At 45.0% G+C, this 16,077-nt stretch overlaps 1 protein-coding gene across 1 annotated transcript in view; it reads left to right on the plus strand.

Moving 5' to 3' along the window:
• The window catches only part of CUX1 (cut-like homeobox 1), a 110,292-nt gene that overhangs the window by 80,440 nt on the left and 13,775 nt on the right, over positions 1 to 16,077 (plus strand). The window contains exon 16 of the mRNA XM_010158718.1: positions 13,338 to 13,640. Within this exon, the coding sequence (XP_010157020.1) occupies positions 13,338 to 13,640 (303 nt within the window). The remainder of the gene's footprint in view (positions 1 to 13,337; positions 13,641 to 16,077) is intronic.

Here is a 16,077-nt window from a genome sequence, read left to right on the forward strand (position 1 = left end):
CCTTTATGCTCACCTCCTCCTTGGTGTGTGGGAAAAGATCTCCAAGCTGGGCGCTCGTGTACAGCTCTGCGGTAGCATTTAGCCAGGCACACTAATGCCTCCTTCTCAAAGTCTTCCAGTTTAAAAATTAGAACTAATAGATGAATATATTTCTTAAGCTGTATGAAAAAAAGCAGCTTTCCTGACTGTTACTGGTGCTACACATCTCAGGTAGTTTTTAGGAGTACCAGTCAGCATAATGGTTGCTAAAATTGGATATAGTTTGTGAGTACGTGCTTCCACTGCAACTTCAGCATCAACCTGAGCATGTATCTTCCTTGCAGTCTCTTCAGGCCTTGTTTAAAAGAAACTATGGCCATTGAATAGTAGAGCTCTTTGTATTCCACTGTTCATCATTTCATTACTTATTACTTCATCTCATTAATTACCAGCATTTTCTTTTCCCTCCGTTTGCACGTTTGGAGATGAGCAGCCTCCTTTGGGGAGGGAGCCCACGTTACCTCCTCTCCCTGTTTCCAAGCACGGGGGGCTTCTCCTGCTAGCTGCTAACCACAGAGGAACTGGGTGGAAAACGAGATGATACGTTAAAAAAACAACAAAAAAAATAAGTGGAGCAGCACTGAGAGGCGAGTGAGGCCATCGCAGTCATGCTGTGGCACGGGAAGGCCAGGCAGCTCCAGGGGCGGTCAGGAGCCAGGGTGATGGCCGGGATCTGTCCCCTGTGGGCTGGCAGCTGCAGAAGAGGTCGGAAAGGCTCTTCTCCAAAGGGAGCAGATATTTTTCTGTTGGTAATAGGAGGCTCTGGCAGCTGGCAGAAGCTCACGTTGATCTTCTGGTTGCTTGTGGGAAAAGGAGGGGGCTGCAGATCCAGCCCCTGTGGCCACGTGGCTACCACCAGTGAGATGGAGATAGCCATCCTGCCCTTAGTCATCCCCAGGCAACAGCCCTACCACTGCTCAGCAAATTACAAAACGTTCCTCCGCTGGATGAAAATTACCTTGCTTTCAAGTCAAAGAACAGATAATGGGCTATTTTCCTCCCAAAATACTGGACGAGCGGTGTGCTAGCACCGACCACGCAGGTTGCTGTTCCCGTCTTACAACGGGTATGGAGCTAAAGGCAGCTGTCTTCTTCACCAAGGAGCACTGAAACAGGGAAATAAACAGCCTTTTTGACACTACAACGAAATCCTGTTCCGATTAGTTATATATTACTTGATAGCAAATCATTCTCAAGAAGAAAAACCAGAAAATTAAGAGACAATTAATACCTTCTAAGTTACCTTCTCGCTTGTCCTTTGCATTAGGGTGCGAGAAAAACTGATGGATTTGTCTCACCTGATTTGATGGGTATTGGAGGTTTTTAAATTTGCCAGCAGCCATCCAGAGAAACAGCACATGGAAGAATCCAGTGGTTATTTTATATCTGATGAGAAACACAACTTGTGTTGAAAACAAAGCAAAGTGGATTTGAGATCAGATTTAAATAAAAATGAAAATAGAAAAATAACCAATTGAAAGGAGAAAATATAGCAAGAACAGGAAATGTAAAATAGACCTGATAGTATGTGGTCCCATATTTATGCTTGTCAAAGATATTGCTGATAACAACTTACAGATACTTGTTTCTGTGGCTGTATCTGTAGTGCCCTATTCTCGGGTTGAAAAGCACGATTCTTCCCCAGAATAATTGTTTGATACTATTTATTATCAAAACCTGAGCTTGACAGAATGTCCCCGTGTTGCTGTGGGCGCTCAGGGTCTCTCCGATGAGACTGTCCTGGGACAATAAGCTGCTTTGGGGAGTAACGTTGTCCTTGCGAGGTATTCTCACCAGCTCTCCTGGTCCTTCTCTGTCATGGTCCTGAGACACCCCCTTCCCTCCTGCCTGCCGAGGGGAGGTGGGGATGGGTGCGGAGGTGGGAGCTGCCACCTCCAGCCCCCTGCCCGGTCGTGCACACGTGAAGGAGGTGTGAGATGTGCAGTGTAACTACCGTTGTGGTTTGTTTCTCTCTTCTACCCCTCTGGAAGTTGGGTCCTAAAAATAGGGCAGGTTTGAACTGGCAGATGTTTCATTTGTCCTTTACGAGAGGACCAAAATTAGCCTCTCATTTGGCACCTAAATAAAGCAGCTTGACTGCCTTTATGCGAACTTTGCAATTACTGTCTATTGAAGTTGCAACATTTTGTTGTGTGTGATGGGGAAGGGTATTATGTGAGCAGTGCCAGCACCTAAAATCCACCAGACCTTGAAAGGGAGAGGATGAACAAGAACAAGCCCAACTTTTTAGGTTTGGGGGTTTCGTTTGGTTTGGGTTTACTTGTTCTGATCGGACGCAGGTGGGTTTTTCCCCCTAGCAAAGGTTTCATTTTTTAAAGAAAGGCAAAAGTTCCTGGGAAATGCTGTCTATTGTAAAGGTAAAAAAAAAAAAAATCTAATAAAAGGACAGCAATGGGTTCTCTAATTTTCAGAGAAAAATCTGCACAGAATGCCTGAAGCTGGGTTAGCAGTGGGACTCCCCAGGGGCAACAGAAAGATGTTATAATCAATTACCACATCATAACACTGATGTATGATAATTACTGAGTGTTCCTCCTGAGATAGTGCAGCATTTGGCTGGGATGCGGCTCTTTCATGGTCCACTGCCTGATTAATATGCAAATAATAGGCTGATTGCATGATGAATGCAGAAAATGAGTTCGCTGATAACGTGAGCACCGAAGCGGGAAGATGATAAATTACTTTTACTGACTGTCCTACATTAAGTACCCTTTCTCAACAATTTTATCACAAATTAAGTAAAGCAGTATGGAGAGATTATGAGGATGTGTAAAATAATGTACCTTAATAGCTTTTATAATATTGTTGCGTACAATGTAAATGTCGTTTTGTTTCAGTACTTTAGCCAGGACTCCTCCTGAAGAGGAGTGCGTTTAGTGCAGGGATGCTCAGGGTCACTCTGCGCCGGCTGCTTTCTTCTGAGATGAGGAACAACCCACTGTGCTGCGGATGGGACTTTCTCTACGGGGGAAGGCAGGCGGTCATTAGCCTCGGATCCATCCTGTACGTATCTTGCCCATAGCAAATGGATGTCCACATTGTTTAGTCGGGGAGATACGTTTAAATGCAGTGCACAGTGCACATATGCATTCTGCTTCACGCTCTTGTCTGGAGCAGACGAGGTTAAAATCTAGGAGGATAGAGAAACACCTTCACACTCGGGCTTAGACAGAGGAGGACAACAAACAGTCATAAACTTGGTAACACGTTAAAGTTAGTCTCTAATCACAAGGTCAGCAAGTCCACAAAGACACCATAAACTGCAGCAGAACCTCTAAAAGCTCTGTTTTCCAAAAGGTATTGTGTACCCATTTATTTTGGATGATACTAAAAATATAACTGTGTGTGGTTGTGGCATCTTGATTGATTGCTTCCATGACATATTTGTTTTAATATTCAGAAAATCCTTAATGAAGCTCCTGCACACAAGGTGTTTTAATAATAAGGTTATTGAAAATATTTTCCTGCGGTTATTTCTAAATACTGACTTCTGACTAAGTTACGGAAACAGAAAAATCTAAATATTACATAAAGATTGGCAGGGTAGAGCAATGTCTTTTAGACCAGCCTTCATTTTGCCATTAATCATCTAATGGAAAGTTACAAAGGGGTTTTTAATTGTCTAAAGGTGATGCGTAAAACCAAAACAACTATCGCTCAGCACTCTTCTTCAGTGCAGAGACCCTTCTTTTGGCTCAAGAAGCTATGTGTGAGCAGGTGAGCGTTCGAAGGGATCTCCCTCCGTGCTTGCTGCGTTGTCTACCTCTTCCATAGGCATCCGCTTTTGGCCAGTGAGACTGGGAAGGGATCTGGGGCTGTTGGCCTGGCCTGGGCATTGCTCTGGTGTTTCTGAGTGTGTCTCTACATCCAGCTAAAAGAATTCTCCAGTTCAGTTTGTTTGTTTGTTTTTCCATCATTTGTTGTAAAGTAGCACTTCAAATCTTGGCTGTGTAGAAATCTTACACTTCCCAATAGGCCATTTCCAAAGTGTCCCTTAACGCTAATTCCTTGGGAGTTCTGTCAGGCTGTGCGGTTGTGTCAGGGGTTGGTGGGTCTGTTCCAAAGTCTGACACATCTCAGTGCAACTTTTTATTGATTAACTCCACTTGTAGCTTTCTGCACAAGATTCTGGACATTCTGCACGTTCAGCCTGCCCTTCGTAGGGGTCCGTACTCCCAGCCCGCGCTGCAGCCGACAGCCAGGAACCAGAGACCTCCTAACTCAGCAGAGGTTTGATTTGGGTTTAGGCAGCCTTACAGTTGTCTGGCTCTCTGCGATGTTGCTTGGCCATTCCCCCTGCACAGGTACCTGGGTTTGCCTCCCCGCGCCCAGGCGCGCTATGCTGCACGTGTTGTGCACAACAAAACTTTTTGGCTGTCGAGGCGTTTTGCATCCATGGGCAGAACACTCCTCTTGGGGCTGATGGAAGGTGTGGGCTCCAGAAGTGTGTGTGAAGGGCTGCAGGCGTTGGTCAGCCAGGGCGTTCAGGGCTGCTTCTCGCAGCGGTCAGGGCGGTGAGACCCAAGCGATGGCACTAGCACACTCCACGTGGCAGAGGCCAGGGAGGAGAATCTGACCCGGTCAAAGCTTGTGAGCTGAGCAGGGTGGTCCCATGCGCTGGTTCCTCGCTGGACGCTACCCAGAGCGGGCAGGCGTAGATCACACGGCAGCTAGACATGCCTCTGCCCGCTTACAGAGTTGGCTGGGTGGCCCTGGGCACAGGGTGTTCCTCATCGTTGCTCATGAGCAGCACTTAACTCCCAAGGCGGCATTAGGATTTCCCTCCTTACACTGGGGCTGGCATAGCCAAACCAGCCTCTTGCTAATGGGCTTGCACTGCAAATGAGGTCAGAAGAGGTGCAGATTCCTCTTCTTAATCCCTTACACCCGTGCTGTCTCGCAGGTGGGTGGTGGTGGGTGGCTGTTTTTCAAATCTGCTCACAGGTTTGGTTCCCCCAACCACATCAACAGCACAAATTGGGGTTCAGTGTCAGGCAGAAATGGAGGTAGAGGATGGAGCCCGGACAGGAGTACCCTAAACTGAGTGATGGCAGTTCTCAGCTATGAGTAGACGCGGCCTTAACATAGGTTTGGGCACAACAGTGGGATTTCCAAGACTCTCTGAGGCATTTGTGGTTGCACATGCGTTGAAAGGAGAATTGCCTGCCCATCTTCTCCAAGTACTTTTCAGTGCCCGGCTGTAAATCTCTCTTCACGAGTCTATCACCAGCTCCCATCTCCCTCTTTTCTGAACTTCAGCTGGTTTCTCGAGCTCCTTCTGGTTTCTGGAATGGCTGAAAAGACTTTTTTTTAATACAAGTGCAAAATTAATTTAATTACTGACGATGCAACATAAAATTGCAGCAATACCTTGTAAACCTTTAACAACTCAGAAGCAGGTTTTTTCAAGTACTTCTAACATTTACCCTGGTCATTCAGGTAGTTTTATGTGCTCCTGTCACTTAACATGTATGCAGAATGGGGACCTTTGTTTGTAGTGTTGTCCCAGTGATTTCAGAGTTAACCAAAGCTGATTTCCTCCCCTTTCACTGCATCTGCACCCTTTCCTGAAGGGGTTTTCTTTTGATCCCGCCCCTCATCCACATAAAATTTCCCTCTGAGCCAAGACCCAAAATAACATTTTCCCCAAAGTTATAACATTTGTCGAACAAACAAACAAACTCTCCACGGTCATAGTGGAAATCTGTAATTGTAACTATAACAAGTGCTTGCAACTACGGCTGCACGTACGTACATACTTCGCATCGTTATATATGCACGCTGTAGGGAGGTTTGTGTACTCCCTACATAAAACTGTGGGAGTTTACAACTGTAGGGAGGATCATTTTTTTTCATAATTAATTTGCAAATTGTCAATAGGCAAGGTTCACTCACTTAGAGGAAATCCACCAAAACCACCTGAGAGAAAGTGTTCAGCTTTCACACCTCTGTTCTTTTAACTGGTCAGAAGGGGGATGTATTGCAGTGCTGCTCCACGGAGGGGCCGTAGTGACAGGAGAAGGGGTGATGGATTTAAATTGAAAGGGGGGAGATTGAGATTGGACATCAGGAAGGAATTCTTCCCGGAGAGGGTGGGGAGGCACTGGGACAGGTTGCCCAGAGAAGCTGTGGATGCCCCATCCCTGGAAGTGTCCAAGGCCAGGCTGGATGAGGCTTGGAGCAACCTGGGCTAGTGGAAGATGTCCCTGCCCATGGCAGGGGGGGGGACTGGATGATCTCTAAGGCCCCTTCCAACCCAAACCTGATTCTGTGAAATGCCCATCGGATTCGTTACGCAGTTCAGACTCGCGCTGCACCACTGTAGTGAGGAGAGAAGTGGTGCTTTGGAAGATCTGCAGACAGGCTTTTCCGAGGGTAAAATCACATAGAAGGTCAGAGGGAAAAATCTCCCTGCGATTTTCAGACCCTGGGAAACAGAACAGCCCAGTTGTCCTGGGGATGTTGCTGTTGACCAGCTGCGTGATCGGGTCCTGGTTCTCAGGACAACATGCACCAGTTTTTTAGTCTATGGATTGGATAGAACGGGCAGCCGAATCGTCGGGGGGAAAACAGAAACTCATCCAGTCCCAGTATGAGACACTTTGATCTCAGGCAACCTGCCAGGTCTGTTGTTGTCCATTAACTCATCTGCACGAGGAGGTGAACGCAGGCCCTGAAGTAGCAAATGCTCTTTTAAGAGGTTGCCGAGAAATCTCTCCACGTTTGTCTGCTTTCATCTTCCCTACTAATGTGCCGTACAGGCAGCGAGCCGGCTGCGGGACGCCCGCTCCGCTGCGCGTAGGACACGGCAGCGCTCGCTCTTCCTCGACAAGGGACTTGGAATTTGACTAGTTTGGCATAAACCTGAAGCCCGAGCTTTGGACATCGCAAAAAGTGGTGCATCAAACCAAGCGCCAGTTAAATCATGTTTGGGTTCTTGTTGGAATGTCACAGAGTACCCTGTCATTTTGTTTTAGCAACTTGTCCTTCCAAATGCGCAGTTCGCCTTATGGCATGCCAGCAGTAAAAATGTCACTTACAATAATTACTTTTTGGTGAAAATGCTTGCTGACTTCCTACCTTCAAGCTGTTTTTTACACAGTGGGGAGATAATCAGAAATGACTTTATCCTGACTGCTCAAATGAACACTAAATGGAATTTAGGTTATTATTACTGCAGATAGAGGATTGTGTATTGAAATTTAAATAGTGGATCAGATAAACTACAGAGATTTGTCTCTGAAAATTATAGTGGATCTGCTTTTTCAATCCACTTCGCTCTGAAACTTAAGGCAGCTGTTGTCTGCCTGCTGTCTTTAGAATATAATATTTTCCGTAATCCTTTTAGAGGCCCCTGAATACCTTCTATTTTGCATGGTCTTCCCCAGTTTTGCCGTGGTCTGTGCCTCGTTCCCCATGAGTCCTTTCGCAGCTTATTAGCTAAGCTTGTGTTGGCAACAAAGGTTGGGCGGTTCATTCTCCCAGCGGTTCCTGAGCTGCACGTGCGGAGTGCTCTTCCTAGGCAGGTGAGGATGCCGGGAGGAGAGGCTCGGCACGTTGAGCCTGGGTTTCATGCTTGCGAATTCCGATCTTTGCTCTGAAATTCTGATTTCCAAGTGGATGTAAAAATTGTAGTGTAAAGTTTGCTGCCGTGGCTGTAGGAGTTGAGGCAGGGTCTGAGCAGAAGTGACAAACCTGCAGCTCTCAAAATTGCGCAGAAGAAATTCCACTGGCGGAACCTGCCCGCGCCGACGGACAGCAGCGTGATGCCTCTGGGACTGGTGAAACCCTATCCCTGTCTCAGCGCTGCTCCGTCATCTGGATGCCTCTGCTGAGGGGGATGCGTCCCGGGCTGCTGTCAGGCCATGTAGACATCGGGGATTTTCTGGAGGGGGCTGTAGCAGGCGTGGAGGTGTCCTGAGCGTTGGAAGGAGGGTCCAGCTGAAGTGGGCAGTGGATCTGATAGTAGATTACTTCCTGTGGTCGGAATGATCCTGTACATCACAAAAACAGTCCTTCTTGACCAGTGACCTGCAGTTTTGCAGAATATGTGTCTCTGCCAAGGTCGTGGAGCTGAGCGGGGGATCCTCACGAGTGCCCTGGTTGGCGGGAGGGGAGCCCGGCGCAGCCTGGGGCTCGTTACACCCTATAGACCATGGTCAGACCTCGTCGAGGGATGGGTCAGGCTGATGCTGTGTGGGGGGAAGTGTTTTCAGGTAATTCGCAGGCTACCGGTGCCGTAATCGTACTCCAAAGTGTTCTACAACCAGTGTTCAAGCAGAGGACCCAGGAGCCAGTACTGGGGACTGGATCCCAGCCTGGGAGTGGGAAATTTTGGAGTTGGAGAAAAGTAAGAAAATGTGATGCTAAGTTGAGGAAGACCACCCTAACCAATGAATTGAGACTGGAACTCTGTTTTCAGACTTTCTCACATTTCCCAAAATACTCTTAGGACAGAAGCTTTGGGGAAGGTGTAGAGGGTGGATGGGACCAAAGTACGACTTGGCTTCATCCATTGGGCTAAGGAATGCAGGACCACAGGAGACTTGCTGTGTTCGTATCATTAAGACAAGGTCAATTTGTTACAGTCCTCAACCTGGTTTATAAAATGCTTAGACAGATCCTAGTGCTATATGCTAAATTCTTTGGAGTTTCGTTAGTTTCTTAGCAGATAACTGCTAAGGGATGGAGAGGGGAACAGACAAGCTGTGACCACAGTCTGGGGGTTTGTTGCAGTAAGATGCCGTGCTGGTTTTTATTGGGATAGAGTTAGTTTTCCTCACAGCAGCCAGTATGAGCGATGTTTTGACTGTGCAGAGAAGAATATTGATAACACACTCATGTTTTTAGTTGTTGCTAAGGAATGTTTATGTCAACTCAAGGACTTCTGTCAGTTTAGGATACTGTACCTGTGTTCTCTGTCAGGGGTGTGGACACAGCCCAGACAGCTGACCCACACTGACCAGAGGGGTATTTCACACCCTAAAGCCTCATGCTCAGTACATAAGCTGGGGGTTGCAGCAGGGGAGAGGCTCTGTCTCTTGGGCTTTTGGGTCTCAGGCTCTCTCCAGCTCCAGCTCTGGCTCCTGGGGACCGGCTGGTTGGCGGGTGGTGAGCGGTTGTATCATTTGTTTTCTTTTCTGCTATTTGATTACATGTAATTAGTAATAATGTTAGTATTATTAGTATTAATAGTATTATTGATACCATTCTTTTATTTCATTTACTTTCAATTATTAAATTGTTCTTAACTCTCGAGTTTCCTTGTCTTTTCCTCCGATTCTCCTCCCAATCCCGCTGGGGAGGAGGGAGGTGAGCGGGTGACTGTGTGGTGCTTGGTTGCTGGCTGGGGTTAAACCACAACAGGTGGTCGTTCAGGCAGCAATTTTATATTGGGAAAATAACATTTAAAAAGAAAACAGGAAGTATTTGTGTAGTGTTGACTTTGTTTTCATACATTTTTGTATCTTCATTTTAGATTATGCATCCCTCTCTAGTATTGTAGTAGGGAAAAGCAAAACTGAAGCATTTTCTAACTTAAGAATAACGACCATGTCTTCTGCCAGGAGAGGTGTGTTCCCAAGTACAGCTCTTTGGCGTTCGCCCGCTGCCTCAGATGCATTTCTCTTTATGAAGATATATTCGCCTTCAAAGACTTGAATGCTCACCTTGGCTGTACGGTCACAGCTCTCTGCTCTTGTCATCTGCCGTGCAATAGCCAGTGTTGGTGCTCCAGTTGTCATGTTTTAGCTACGAACAGAGGCCAATTGCACTTGCCAAATATTTCAGATTGCTGGCCCCTTTATGCAGACATCACTTTCTAGTACTTGATTTGCATTTGATTATTATTTTCTATACTGCATATTTGAGTGTGCTTTTAAAAATGGGCTGGAAGTGCCTAACTTCCCTGTACCCAAACATGTGCCTTCTGAATGAGTAATATAAAATTGCATGGTGGAGCCTTTGCCTTCACGACTCAGTTATACCTGCAGCTTTAAGAGATTTGGATCACTCGTTTTATTTATATGCATTCATGGTCTACTTGAGCCTTTAATGATGTTTGACAACAGTTTCCTCATCACTTTAAATTGTCATGTTAAACATGTTAAGCCTTCACCACATGCTCAGGACCTGATGGACACCATCATTCCACCGAGCTAAAGTGGGGAGATCCCACTGGAGATCTTTTTCCCATCCTCTAAAAAGCACAGGGCATGTGCTCGCTTCTCTGGCTGCATGAGACTTAAATAACTCCCAGGCTCTGCACTGACTTCATCCCTGGTGCTGCTCTTCATCTCTCCTTCTAGCACCTTATTTTTGAAGCTTTTGGGCTTTTGCTTCAGGTTTTAACCAGGATGCAGGCTGTGGAAAGCAAAATGCAACACCACTTTGGTATAGCAAAGCTTATCTGTAATTTATTGAAGTAACTTCATCTTAAATGGTGGCTATTTTACACCCATATTGACAAAATTATCTCTTCCTCCTAAAAACAGATGTAAACATGCGGTGAACATCACTTAGGCACTCCTAAGAAATTGGATCGTTCTTATGTTAGTGCTGTTCTTCAGTGAAGTCTGGGGTTAAAAAAGCAGAACACATTTTAAAGAAATAAGCTTTCAATGTATTGTTTTCATTGGAAATGTTCAATTGCTGCTTTTGAAATCTTAATATGTATTTTTCAGATGTCCTGAATTTATTTCTTTGTCCTGGGAGGAACTTGAGAGAAATGAATACAGACAAATTATTTCATAAAACACGCGAAATGGCTGTGGATTGACAGTTAAATCTGTAATAGTGAATACATTCAATTTCCCCCTTTGTTCTGTCAGCAGTCACTTGTACTCTAAATGTCTATTTAATTTTTTAAGTAGATTAACAGGAAATGTTTGCGTTATTTGATTATTGAATTGACTTTTCCAAATAATACATCTTTCCCTCCAATATTTATGTGATCTTGAAAATGGTTTTCCATACAGGAAAAACGCTAAAAATGAAGGGGGAACATATTTTGAGTTATTTGTAGTGTATGTGCATAATGCCTTGTCTGAAATCACGGTACACTTGCCTTTCATTGGGGGAGAAAAAAAGGCAGTTTGTCATCTGTACTGCCTTCCAGAATTAGATTCAGATGATCCTACCTTTTTGAGTAAATACGCAGCAGATTGGTCTTAAAAATGAAATTCGAGTAAGGTCTTGATATGTGATATAAAAAATAAATAAGCTAATATGTGAGCAACGTAGAGCATTTCAGTGATAGATGATAATCTAGATTACCTTTGTTGTTTACATAATTAGGCTGGGCAGGGAAAGGAGAGGGAGGGAGAAGCATCAGCAAATGCTTTTGTTTAGTCCTGGGTGGTTTTCTTTCTCATTTTGGATTTTTCCTGCGCTCCGTGTGCGCATGTGGTCTGCAGTGCACGGATGAGGAATTGTATAGGAAATTTGCAGCTGCTCTAGTTATTCAGTAAGATTTGTATAAGCTGGCACAAGGGACAAAATTAGAGGGAACTTGAACGAGTGCCGTGCAGTTTATTAGCTAGGCAGCCGTAATTTTGACCTTGCTGTGGGTTAAAGGACACAGACCTGAGAAGAAATCTGTTTATCATGTAGGGAATTCATGCCATCCCTGACAGTGTACAGTGAACAAGATGGATGATCTGCCAAATTGGTCCCTCGCATGGGTGAACCAGGGCAAATTTACAGTACAATTCCTTTGCTGCTCCTGATACAAAAATAACATTTGCTGGGGTTTATATTCAGTTGTAAGATGACCTAGGGTGAACAGAGAGAAGAAATAAGATTTGTAGGACCCCTCTTGCCTTAAAGATTTATATCCACCTTGCTTTCCTTTGTCTCTGCCTCTTCTGCATCTTAGAACACTAAGGGAACAGTCCAGTTGCTAGGTTTGAGAGCAACTTTCTGGGAGTGTGTCAGGGAGCCTCTCCAAAAGCTTGTTACCGGGAAGTTGTGCACCCTGCATCCTTCGAACCCTGCTTTTACTGCTGCAGCCTCTTCCCGTAGTATTTAGGGTATGTTTCCGTGCTACCCGAGCTGCGTGTTCCAGAACGGTTGGACAGTCTTCTGGGTGACAGACGGACTCGGAACGCTGTCAGCCATCGGCATGGCAGGGACAGGAGCTGACCCTGCGGAGCGAAGCGCTCTCGTCGTGGCGTTGCCGTGCTGAGGAAAAGGTCGTTCGGTTCGAGGGACTGGGGTTTTGGTGTAGGCTGGCCTCACCCTTGTACAGCCGAGAGCGCTGTAAGCTTCCTCCAGAGATGGCGAGACGAATCCACTGGTGGGTGACTCGGAGAGAGGTGCGATTAGCCGTGTCGAGTAACGAGATGTGGGACAGCGAGGAGGCGGAGGAAGCAGTCCCACAAAAATGGGGCACAACTCTGAATGGAGAAATTGAGTGTGCGCTTTGTCTCCTGAAGAGCATTGTGCTTCCAAACCACATTGTGTACATGTTGTTGCTTTAAAAAATGTTTAGACTGTACCCTTAGATATCTGGATTTTCTGTCTGAGCTCAGTTGGTACATTCCGTTAGAGATAAACGTGAATTTATTAGGGGAAAACAACATTTTGTACAGAACCTATTGTTGTTGGCAAACTAACAGATTCAGAATGCCTGCTTTTAAACAAAGTGTCACAATAACAGATTTGGATGTCTCCTGATTCACCAGCTATCTTTATGTTGGATTCTAAACACGTTAATTAATACAAATTGTATTTTAATCTTGTTATTTCTGGCAAAGAAAAGTGCAAAAATGTGATGCGAGTGATAAGAAACAGTATGAAGTCAGTAACACTCGAGATAGAAAGTTGTATCAGTTATAGAAAATCCCTCATTGGCACTACAAAATAGTAGCTAAGTGAGTTTCTTACAAGTCAAAGAAGGAGTCTTAAACCAGTCTAAAATGGTAGATTTAAGAGCATCTTTATATGGAAATGTTGTGGAAAGCAAAACTGAGATTTCCTGAGCAAGGAGATTTCTTGCAACCTTACGGACTATCGCACTTCATTTTTTCCTGATTTGTATTTGTATTTGTACATCTTGTCATTATAAGAAAGCAGAGATGACTCAAGATAAAATTAGAAAATAATTCTGTTTTTTAAAAGAGGCTTTTTAGTAACCAAGTCATAACAAGTAGCATTTTGCATACTTAGGCATTTCTTTAAGTATGTAGAATATAAATGAGAAGGAAAGTTAAATATCCTGCAATCAAAACATTACAATTATGCTAAAGTGGGGACTTTTTTTCTTTTTTTAATTACAGAAAGCACTCCAAAGACTTCTGCCAGTTGCAGTCCTGCTCCTGAATCTCCTATGAGTTCCAGTGAGTCAGTGAAAAGCCTGACTGAATTGGTACAGCAACCCTGTCCCGCTATAGAGACAAGTAAGGATGGTAAATCCCAAGAATCTAGCGAGCCACCTGCTTCTGAATCCCAATCTACGACACCCTTGCCGCTGTCGGGCCACTCGGCACTCAGCATTCAAGAACTGGTTGCTATGTCCCCTGAGCTGGATACGTATGGCATTACGAAAAGGGTCAAAGAAGTGCTAACGGACAACAATCTTGGTAAATCGCTTTATTCTCATTTCCTGACTGGAAATAAAGTGAAATATTTTTAAGCTATATTTCAGTAGATGTTTACAAGAATACTTGGGTTTGATTCTGGTCTAAGCTTTAATCTGTTTAAAAAAAAAAAAAAAAATCTGTTAAACCAGTAGAAAAATCCTTTCAGATTGTCACACTCTGCTTAAAGTGTCATCATACCCTTACTCTTCTTAAGCTCTCCTCCTGGCTCACCAGCCAGATACTCCTCCCACCTCCCTAAATACAGTCCAGCGGGCTGTCGGGACAACCAAAATCCCAAAGCCAGTGAGATCTTCCCTTGAGAAATGCTATTTTCCCCAAGCTTATAGGTTCAAGGCCCCAGCATTTTAGGCAGAGGGGAAACAGAGGCGTCCGGCATGCCTGGAAAGGGAGGTGCATCACAGGCAGAAGCACAACGTACCTGTAGAGCTGGGAGAGTAAATTCAGACTCGGCTGAGGTTTAGGTGAATCTGTAGATAAGTAGATGGGACCACTCGCTTATTTTGCTTAGAGATGTGCAAAGCTGAGGCTGCAGATGAGTTTTTGGGTCTCGAGTGAAGTGTAATGTTGACATGGCTATATATTTGGAATAGTCAGAGGGAATAACCTGATCCAAGTAGGAGAAATCCACACAATACTGCCACTCTGCCTCTAAGTCACTAGTTCTACATCTGTGTTTAACACTTGCTTCCCGCACAAGGCGTTGGGAAACCTTTAGGAGTCCTTTGAAGTGTCTAGCGGGAAGGCAGTGGGGCTGCCCCAGTGTTACCTGCACGTGCTCCTGGGGCTTAGCATGGGATTCCTCTCACCTGCACCCAGATGTATAAGATGGTTGGGATGGATCACTCTCCAGAAGTACCAGTTTCTCTCCCTTCACTACAGATGGGACCGAAAAGATAAGGTTAGATTTAGACTGCTGGTGATACTTGTGAGAAGAATTCCGTCCTTATCGTCCCAACTTTATGACTGCAAAAGCAAAAACACCTTTCTTTTAGTGTGTAAGGAAGCCTTTTTTCAGCTAGACACAGAATAACGTGTTACTATCTTAGATTAATTTTTTTTTTAAGGGGAAAAACACCGGGATGGGGCATGTTGCAATTCTCATTTAACATAATTTGGGGTAAAAAAAGAAAATGGCCCTGATCGTGGACATAAGCTGTATGAGTGTGTCCCACTGAACCCAGCAGAGTTCCCCACTTGTGCACGTTGGCGTGGGGGTGGCTGTGGTTGCTTGTTCAGTGGAGATAACGTAGAGATAAAGCCAGAAGTCCCGATAAGGGTTTGTAGGTTCAAGCCCTTCCCTTAGTTTTTGGGCAAAATGCTATTGAGTGCTGTACCTGCTCTGGTGTTCCAGAGAGGTTTGAAAAAAGTATTTTTGTTTACATTTGCTTTGATGCCATTTTTACTTAGTCTTTTTTATTTCCCATGATTTTTGTTTTCCTACAGTGTGGCTGACAAGCCTAAAAAGCAGCAGAAGAGCCAGGAAATGTGCCCCAAACTCTGCATTAGGTGTGGAACCAGTTTCAATGTCTCCTTTTGCGCCCTCAGTGTGCTAGTGCGCCAGATTGACTCGGTGCACGGGTTTCTCTGTCTTAGGCCACGGGGCCTTGTGAACCCGTCTTAGGCAACACGTGGTGGCTCAGTTGTTCCAGTGTCATCGGCCAGTAAAGACCACGGTCGTGCAAAACCATTCAAGCTGTGTTTGGCGGGTCTCTCCTCCCATGCCTTTTAGCTTTCCTTCAACTGTCACCATTTTAGCAAACGATGCTGGCAGCGTTAGCACTGAGGTGTTGCTAGTATCCCTAGTCCCGAAGGTCACAGCATTATCCCTGATTCCCTGTTGGGAAACATGTAACTTAGACACAGAGGGAAGCAAATGCGGTGAGCTACTGAAGGATTGCAGTGGTGAGGATTTTGCAGAAAAGGCCAGGACTAACCAGGAAACCGGTGTACTTTACGGAAGGCTTTGTCCAGGAAGAGCTACATCAGAGGGAACAGGCGTGAGGGATGTTAGGGGAAAAGATGGGGAGAATTAGCAGTTGTTTTAGGAAACCTGTGCTTAAAAATATTCCGGTTATTAATAGCACTCTGATGAAGATGGAGTGTGATACACCTGCTACCTCCTGAGAATGATTTCTAACACGTTCCTTGTTAGCTTGGGAGTCTTTCAGTTGCTTTAACCTGTCCTGCCAGACACTGGGATAAAATCAGTGAAACAGACATCTTCAGCTTTGTCCTTAACACTTAGAGAACATATTACCTCCTTCCACATTTGCATTTGTAATTTTTAGGCCATAGTTTGAAGTTCATTTCCTTCAGCGGCTTTGCTAGTACCTGCTCTGGGCTGCTTCTTTCTGACCTTTTTGCTAAATTGTGCCAGTATTCCTGTTCGTGTGGCCACACAATAAACCGGACCAGA

The sequence above is a fragment of the Eurypyga helias genome, unplaced genomic scaffold, assembly GCF_000690775.1.
Source record: "Eurypyga helias isolate BGI_N326 unplaced genomic scaffold, ASM69077v1 scaffold3499, whole genome shotgun sequence".
In the NCBI taxonomy this organism is placed as follows: Eukaryota; Metazoa; Chordata; class Aves; order Eurypygiformes; family Eurypygidae; genus Eurypyga; species Eurypyga helias.